General features: G+C 53.3%; 1 protein-coding gene across 1 annotated transcript; it reads left to right on the forward strand.

Annotated features, from left to right (window-relative positions):
• The first annotated feature begins 2,479 nt into the window (after window positions 1-2,479).
• Window positions 2,480-8,587, forward strand: LOC149354962 (uncharacterized). Its single transcript, XM_089583567.1, has 2 exons — window positions 2,480-2,701; window positions 3,321-8,587. Exon 2 carries the CDS (start codon window positions 3,481-3,483, stop codon window positions 4,591-4,593), a length of 1,113 nt encoding a protein of 370 aa, XP_089439693.1. The 5' UTR covers window positions 2,480-2,701; window positions 3,321-3,480; the 3' UTR covers window positions 4,594-8,587.
• Window positions 8,588-9,285: the final 698 nt, after the last annotated feature.

Genomic DNA, 9,285 nt, shown 5'->3' on the forward strand with positions numbered 1-9,285 from the left:
CCCCGTTCCCTAGGCCTGCGTGCCAGGGGCGGGCAGTAGGAGGCCTCCTACATCGGTGGAAATAGTTTGAATCATCATCATCATGCGTACTCCGAGTTTTTTTTAGTAACTGATTTAACGCCTGTAGGTGGTCCGCACTAGCGCACAGCCACGGCGCTGCGGTGCGCCGCCGACATGATTGAGGTGCACGTAGACGACGAACTCCTGTGAGCATGTTCACGTGTCGCATTCAGACTGCTGTTTGGAATTCGCGTGCACCGGAGAATCGGCCGGTAGTCGCTGAGCACGACAGCTGCACGTAGCGACGTCATAAATGAACTCCAATTCGATTAGGCAGCAGTGCTTGTCATCGCTGCTTGATCCTGTCGACAAAAGAGGCACTTCCAGCGACGAATGGCGGTCGCGGGATCGGTTCCCCTCAGTTCTGGGATAGAAGCTCGGAGAGTGGTCAATGACAGTAGCGCTTCTGTGAAACCAAAGAGCCGCAAGTAGTTCAAGCACATTCGCGGGGATGAGAACGGTGTCCAGGTGCCACTCGATAGCTGCGGCGCGTCTGAGGTGCTCCTTGCATAAGTGGCGCCTCCGTATCTGTGCACAGCTGTAGATTTCCAAGCTCTACTACATATCGGACCTTGATGCACCGCTTCAGATTTCGCTGTCCTGGGAAATTTTTGCACGAAGTGCATCCTAAAGAAACGCAGTACGATCACCACAGTTTGCTTCAAAGTTGACTGAAACGATGTGATTTCGTGCTATCTTTGACCTTGAAATTAATTCTTGGGGCATGCGCTCTGTTTTTCGGTGGGGTCCTGGATACCCAACCGGCGTCTTCGTATCGTGGACGACGGGAAATCTGCACTTCCATCAGAGTGGTAATAGCTGGCACGGTGACCTCGGTCCCTGCTAAAAAGGAACATTAATTTTGCACCGTGCACTGTGTTGTCAGATGCAGATACGAAAAAGACACGACACTGACAAAGCGCGGGTTAACAAGTTCCAGGTAGCAGATACTCTCGTGTCTATTTTTTTCATCATGGCGCGCACAGAGCATGGGTGACAAGATACCTAGCCCATTTTTGTTTTACCGGATGCTGTGACAATCTACGACCACCTTGGAGCAAAAGAACCACTCATCTAGAGCGGTGACAAGGCTTCCCAAGTCCGGCAATGTGTATACATTGTGTCCAGAGAACTCCCACAGAAGACATAATCGGCGCCTTTTGGCAGAGATTTACCCGAAGTGCTCACGCACATCACACGCGCCGCAGCTAGCGAGTTCGCCGGGTCACCGATATCTTCACGCGAATGTGACTGAACTACATGCGGCTCTCCGGTTTCATAAGGGATCGAGCGTCGCAGCCGGCGTTTGCCAGACGTGCAGCGCTTTGGCTCCGTCATTTTTTGGCAGGAGCCACGGCTCAAGTCATCGGACATCAATTTTGCTCCCTTTGGATTTGGAAAGTTCATCGGCATCCGTGGACACCAATTTTATCTAGGTGGGCTGACTTTTACAAATTTTAGAGCGGGTTTTCTTTCCTGCCTCCGGCGCCGACGCTAAGCCTAACAGCTGCACGGCTTCCGGCTGCGAGGGAGCCGCTTTCGGCAAGATGGCATAAACGCTTCTGCAACGCGGCTATGACCCGGACGCCATGTCTTGGTCGACCGTTCCCGTCACTGTGGAACCCAAATCGGCACCCGCGGACCCGATCGGCAATGAAAATCTTCTTCGTCTGCTTGAGCGCCGCACCGGACGAGAGGCCAAGATAGCGGCGAACGCCACGCCAACCACCGACAAGGCTGCTGCTACCCGCCAAGCTGGCCGCAAACCCGTGACTAAGTGGAGGCCCAAACCTCTACCGAAATTCCCAAGCAACCACAGATATCCGTCGGACGTACGAGCTAGATCCGAACGTCCTTTGCCGAGATCGGACGTCCATCGGACGTACGAACACAATCCGATTTCGGATATAAGTATTCGTGCATCCGCTGGACGTACGGACAGTGTCCACTTTTGTATATCCGCATGAGAGACGAGGTGGACGTCCGAAGGATGTGAGGTCGAGTATTTTCCCAGGCCATGAGTATGGACGTTTTTTATTTCACAGAAAATTCGAGTCTTTCGTGTATGTATACTGTTTTATTTGCATCAGTTGGAGGGTTTGACGCGAAGACGTTTGTAAATTGGTACGATTCCACTCCTACCTGCAGTGCAAGAGCCGCCAACGAGCTAAATTTATCTAAGAGGAGAAGCAGGTGTTGCAGAATTTTGCAAGAACTCAATGACTAGTTTTATATTTATAAAACTTCTCCAAATTAGAGGAGTTGCGCGACATGTCCACTGTTTTGCTAGCTAAACTTGCCATTGAAACCATTCGTAAGCATCAAAACCAATGATCAAAACTCCCGTGCATTCTGCTATCACCATCATCATAGATGTCAGTTCACGGTCAGACCAATCCAATCCATCAGTACGGCTCCGTAAGCGCTGTTGTTGATATGTCGCGTAGTGTTGTCGCGCAGATCTTTATAGCTCTGTTATTATAAAATGTGGCTTTGTTCGGTCTGTGGACGAAAGTTGTATGTAACTTAACCAATTCGAAAGATACGGGAAGCGCCTGAAGCTCTTCTGGAACACCGGAATGCCGTACTGCGTCGACCTTGGTGTAAAGAAGGCTTAGTGCACATGTGATTGCCTACGAAGGTATGTATCCAGTACACTTCTTGGAACTTTGCTTCTAGGACAATGCAGCATGCTCATATAACATTCGTTCACAGGACAGTGGGAGCAGTAAGCGGGAGGAGATGGCTTCCCCAAGTGTGTGCTGTTCTCACACTTTCGGGAGCCTACATCACACAGCTGCGGCAGCCCTCAACTCGCGCGACTAATTCCCACTCCTCTTCAAAGTTGTGGGGCGGAGTGTTTTCGCATCTTGTTAATTTTTAAGGCATCGATATGTTCACTGTGCCTATATAAAGAGTGACAACGCGCGAAAGGCAGACCATAGGAAGCACGTGAGGTCGCCGTGGTTCGCAACGGAAGCTTTGCGGCTTTCTGTGCACAGTCGCGTACAGTGCTGCGCAGGTTAGTGCCCTAAGGCCCATGAAAATAAATAAAGAACAGATCCATTGTCAAATATGGTGTGAAAAAGTGAGAGCTGTTATTGCCTTATACTTATTGAGGTGTTTGTTAAAGTGCATTGTCTGTTATACTTGCAGCATTAAACACTTCTATTAATTGGTTTCAATGTTTTTACTTTGGCTGCTGCATTGTGCCATTTGTTTCATATGACTGATGTTTGCCGCGTTCTTTTTTATTTCAGAAATCCTGTGGGTGGGAAGATTATGGATGTGTCCCAAGCTTGCCACATTTGAAGAGTCACATTTAAGAAATTTTCCGAATGTAACCCATTGCTCTGCTGATCAAATTGTTTTTGGTTTTATTGCATTGCGCGGAGTGAAAAACGCACGCATGCACCATATATGCGAATATTCGAGAAAGATCCGCCAATGGACGTACTCAACTGGACGTCCGTCGGCGGGCGAACCGTATACCTTTGGCCACCTTTCGGACGGCCTACGGACGTCTACCGGCTCTTTGCGGATGTTCAGCGGACGTACAGAACATCCGAAATAGACCTCTGTCAGCCGTCCGAAGGATATCGGTGGTTGCTTGGGTTCATCCAAGACGACTTTGTCATCGTCATCAAGCCCCAGAAATCAGTGGCCATCCGGGACGCCTTTCAATACGGCGAACTCGGTGCAGCGTTCGGCGCTTTCCTCGGGGCGCCTAACGCGGCCGAGTTGACCCTCCTCCAATGCAAGGAGCAAAATTTGATCCTAGCTACCACCCGGAACGCCCACGTCGCAGACCGTCTGCTAGGCGAGTTTTCCATCAAATCAGCCAGAGGAGATGTACCTCTCGCCTGCCATCTGAAAGCACATGAAGAGGACGTCTGCTATGGGGTCATTACGGTGGCCAACCAAGAGACGTCTGAGTCTCTACAACCTTGCGTGCAGTGGAGGAGCAGCACTTTACTAGATATCCGCAAGTTCGGCACCAGGCTCACCTTTGCCGGCACGGTGAGGCCTCGATACGTGCACTACAACTCCGAGATTGTCACAGTGCAGCCATATTTGCGCACTATTCCGGCCTGCAGCTTGTGTGGAACTGCCGGCCATAGGGCGGACTCTTGCCCCAACCCAACCAAAGGCAAGTGTGGCCTGTGTGGACAGCAGGCACCCATAAAAGAGGGGGTGCGGGCCCCTCACGAGTGTCTGCCAAAATGTGCGGTTTGTGGTGGTGGCCATGTCACGAACTCGCGGGACTGCACTGCAAAATATCGCCATAACAAGCCAGCCGCCCCTAAGGGCGGGAAATCCAGCGGGACGGGCAGGCAGCCACGTCACCCAAGCAGCATCGGCAGCGATGCTTCAAAACGGCAGACACCTACCAGCGGGAAGGACGCCAAGAGCTGTCAAGTGCCACCACCGCCCCCACACGGCGGCCAGGAGGAGCAAGCTCGCTCCCAAGGCAACAATGGCGCGACCGCTTGTGTTCCTGGGCCAACGCCGTCAAAAATGGCAAACAGTTGAGCGGTTCAGGCAGGGTTGCCTCCTCCTCCCACCCCCTCACCCCTTCCCCTCGCTCGGCGGCTGACGCTGAGCTCCACAACATTGTAGCTTCTCTCCGGGCACAAAACGAGATGCTACTTGCCAAAATTGAAGCCTTAGAAACTAGAACAACTCCCCCTCTCCCTAGTAACTCCGACACGGACGCTATGGAGAGCGAGACGGCGGCGACGCCGGCTCTGGAACATTCCCTTGCCGAACTCGAAGTCCGTCTTAATGCCAAATTTGACACCCTGTTGGAGACAGCGATGGAACGCCTCATCGCTAGAGTCATGGAGGCTATCCCCTGTATGAAAGCTCAACACGTCGGGACTAACATCCGCCTTTCTTGCAGAGCCCGTCCTCTTAAGGACGTATCTGGTCGGCCTTCCAGATTGTCCCGCCGAGTAAATGACCTTGACGATGACGAAGACAGCTGCCCCCGTCTAGGTGCTGAGCTTCAGCTCCTGGTATCTAGTTCGGGGACAACCTCACCTCCACCTCTCACCTCTAAATCTGAGCATGGCAGGACACCTCCGGTATAGGCGCTCCCCCCTCTCCAAATCGGCTTCCCCCATTACGATTACTCAATGGAACTGTCGGGGGCTCCGGTCCCGTTCCAAGCGGGCCGACCTCCGACTTTTCCTTTCAACCTTTGAGCATTTGCCAGCCGTGGTTGCCCTCTAAAAGCCACAGAAAGGCGCCACACTAACAAATTATACGACGTTCCAGCAGGACCCCTCCTCCTTTCTATTAGTCCATATAAATTATACAGCCAACCAGGTCGACTTAGACATGCAACTTGAATACTCGTATGTAATAGTTACCCTCCTCCCACTCCGCAAGCAGGACCCACCGTTACACATACTCAGTGTATACTGCAATCCGAAATTGCCGAATGTATCATTCGCGGACCTGTTTAGCCGCGCGCTGAGAGCTGCGGGTCGGGATTCCCTCCTGATTGTGGGCGATTTCAACGCTCCCGCTCGGATGTGGGGTTACTGCCGTGAAGAGAAGCGGGGACGCAAGTTGGCGGAGCTTGCGTCAACGCTGGGCCTCTCTCCAAACTGACCCACTCCACCCAACTCATATCGCCAACTCCGTGACTAGGGATACCTGTCCGGACCTGACCTTCACTTGCAACATTCAGTATGCAGACTGGGTCAACACCGAGGAAACCCTCGGCAGCGACCACTGCCTCCTAAACACTACGATTAGGACCCATCTTTTCGCGCGACCAACAACACAAATCCGACTCCCAGATTGGACCAAGTTCAGGCAAAATTATAACACCACCACACCTATACATAAGCAAGGCTACCAGTCTTGGCCACCATATTTGGTCTCTGGCCTTCGCTCCTCCGACGCTCAAATTCAGCTCTCAAAGGCGGTCTCGGCTGTGGACAACCACCTGCTCCACCTCTGGGAGGCCCGGCATTTCCTCGTCCGTCGGTGGCGCCGGCAAAAGCACAACCGAAAACTTAAAGCTCGCATCGCGTAGCTCACTCAACGAGCGGCTGAGTATGCGGCCCAACTCGCCGACTCCAACTGGGTGGTATGATGCAATACGGCCGCGCGTCAAATGTCAAGCCGGAACACGTGGCGGCTCTTTCGCGCCCTAATTGACCCAACGCAAACACGCACGGAAACTCAAAAACGCCTCCAAAGAGATTTCAGGGCAACACAACTCAATTGGCGCACAAGCTCCGGGACCAGTACTTGTGCACCACCCAGGACCCCCGCGGGCCGGTGTACTCTTATGCAGGTTCTGAGAACGTTGAGCTGGATCAACCGTTCCAGCTCCACGACCTGAGGGCGGCCCTGGCAAAATAAAACGCGGCACCGCTGCGGGTCGGGACAAAATTAAAGACAAATTGTTAGCCAACCTCCCCGACCCGGCATACCTGTCTTTATTGAATTACATTAACTCAATCTGGCCTGGGGGAGTGCCACTCCACATCGACTGGAAGACCGCCCTGGTCACCTTCATTCCTAAAGCTGGCAAGGCCATCACCACGGACAACCTCCGCCCCATCTCTCTGACTTCCTGTGTGGGCAAACTCATGGAGACGATGGTACGTGACAGGTTGTCCGAGTTCATGGAATCCAAACACCTTTTCGCAGACACCATGTTCAGGTTTCTCCCACACAGATCTGCACAGGATGTGCTGCTACAACACAATCGGGATGTCCTCGACTACGTCGAATGTCCTCACAATGACAAGGTCGTACTCGCCTTGGATTTGAAGGGCGCATTTGACAACGTTACCCACGAGATCATTCTCACCCACCTCTCTCAAACTAACTGCGGCAGAAACGCATTTCAATACATTCGGCAATTTTTAACAGACAGACAATCTTACATTTGAATCCAGGATAAAGAACATGGCCCTTTTCATTTAGGAACCAGGGGTACACCCCAGGGCGCAGTGCTCTCTCCCCTGTTGTTCAGTTTGGCTATGATGCGCCTACCGGCCAAGCTGGGCGCTGTCGCTAGTGTGCAGCATGCACTGTACACCAATGACATCACCCTGTGGGCCACACAGGGTTCCCTTGGCGACACTGAGGCCTACCTGCAAGAGGCGGCGACCATAGTGGACCGTTATGCTCGCCGCTGCGGCCTCCAAAGCTCCACCCAAAAGTGAATTTGTGCACATACGCCCCTCACCAAAGTGCACAGCCAAAATTTCATTGTCTCTTGAGACAGGTCCAATTCCTGAAAATATCAAAATCCGGGTACTGGGGCTCTTCATAAATCAGAACAGACGGTCAGAAACAACATTGGCCAAACTCCGTCAGGTGGGGGACCAGGTGGGCCGCTTGGTCCGCCGGGTTTCTAACAAGCGTGGGGGGTTACGATTTAAGGACGCCTTGTGGCTGGCGCATGCATTTGTAACCAGTCGAATTCTATATTCGACTCCATACCTCCACCTGCGGAAGCAAGACGAGGATTCACTCGAAGTCATCCTCCGCAAAATTATTAAGCGGACTCTGGGCCTCCCCGTGAACACCTCCAACAAGCGCCTCCTGGGGCTGGGCATGGTGAACACATTTCGGGAGCTCCGGGAAGCCCACTTGACCAACCAATACACACGTCTCTCGAAGACATCGTCGGGTCGCCGCCTCCTTGCCCGACTGCACATCCAACACACCAATCTTATGGAAGAGTGCGTATTCCAGCCCAGTGGAGATGCGCCCTCCACGTGCGCCCTCTTCCCGCGAATATGAACCGTGAGGACCATAATGGCCGCCGCCCGGCGCGGGCGGAAGCCTTGGCCCGCCACTATGGATCGAAACCCGGCGTATTCTACGTGGATGCCTCCGGCCCCCACCATGGGTGATGGTACACGGCCGCAGTCGTCCACGAATCCAAAACAGTGAACGGCCTTACTTTCCGAGCCCGTGACATAACACACGCGGAGGAGGTTGCCATTGCGTTGGCTGCATCTCATTCCAATTCAAAAACAATTATTTCCGACTCGCGAGGGGCATGTCGGAACATCGAGTAGGGCTGGGTGCCGTATCTAGCCTACCGCATTCTCCAAAACAGCGTCTACACCGGGGAACCCGCGCACCGGCGTATCGTTTGGGCTCCTGCTCACATGGGCCTTGAGGAAAATGAGGCAGCTGACGCCGCCGCCCGCGCGCTCTCTCAGCGGACATTCCCCTCCGACCCCGACGATCAGGAACACGAATTCACTCCCGCTTACTCCTTCAAAGACATTGTTTTACTTTATCAATCTGGCCACGGTCTTTATCCCCGCCCGTGTAAAGGTCTCTCAAAGGCAGAGGAGCGGCTTCTGCTTCGCCTGTATACTAATACTTTGCTGTGCCCGGCAGCTCTGAAACACTTCGACCCTTCTTTTTCGGGCAGCTGTCTGCACTGTGCGGAGAAGTCCTCGGACATCTACCACATGGTGTGGGCCTGCCCCTCCAAACCTGCTATCCCCCCTCACCCCAACCCAACCCGGGAGGACAGGGAGGCGACCCTGCTCGGCTACTCTGATCTACAGGCCCAACGGGCCTTGGTCGCGCGAGCCCGGGCGGCGGCCGACACCACTGGGGTCTCGAACTAGGGACCTCCACCTAGTACTTGTAAGGGCTGGCCCCCTCTGGGTCAGCTCATGCGTAACCTCCAGTAGTGTATGTGTAAATAAATGTTTTCCACCACCACATCTCCGGTTTCAGAGAAGCACTGCATTCGTTGGCCACTACCTCGCTTCGATCCTAGAATCGAGGGGAACAAAAACCCGCGACCAACTTTCGTCGCTGCGCTTTTTTTCTCGGGCGGCACGAGCAACGCTAGAAAGCGCAGTTGTTACGTGCGGCTATCGCGCCCAGCGGCTTCCCGTCGAATCTCCCATACGCGCTGATTCAAGCGGCAGGCGACCCCTGAAGGAAATGTGCTTGCAGAACAGGAGTTCGTCTGCTACGTGCACATCGATCACGGCGTTAGATTAGGGAGCCTGCTCCCTACGTTAGATGGCGTCACAGCGCCGTGACGCGGCTGTGCGACTGTGAATAGCAGCGCAGCAGTTTTCTGAGGAGTTTTTTACCTGGGCATAATATCTTCGGTACCGAAATTTTTTCATTACATTACATTTTTCGCTACTTTCTGGTGTTTCAGCGGTGTTTTTGATTTTTTAGCCCCAATGCGGGAGAATAGAAAGGAGATGA

This window comes from Amblyomma mixtum, chromosome 3 (genome assembly GCF_055824585.1).
Source record: "Amblyomma mixtum isolate Tamu chromosome 3, ASM5582458v1, whole genome shotgun sequence".
NCBI lineage: Eukaryota > Metazoa > Arthropoda > Arachnida > Ixodida > Ixodidae > Amblyomma > Amblyomma mixtum.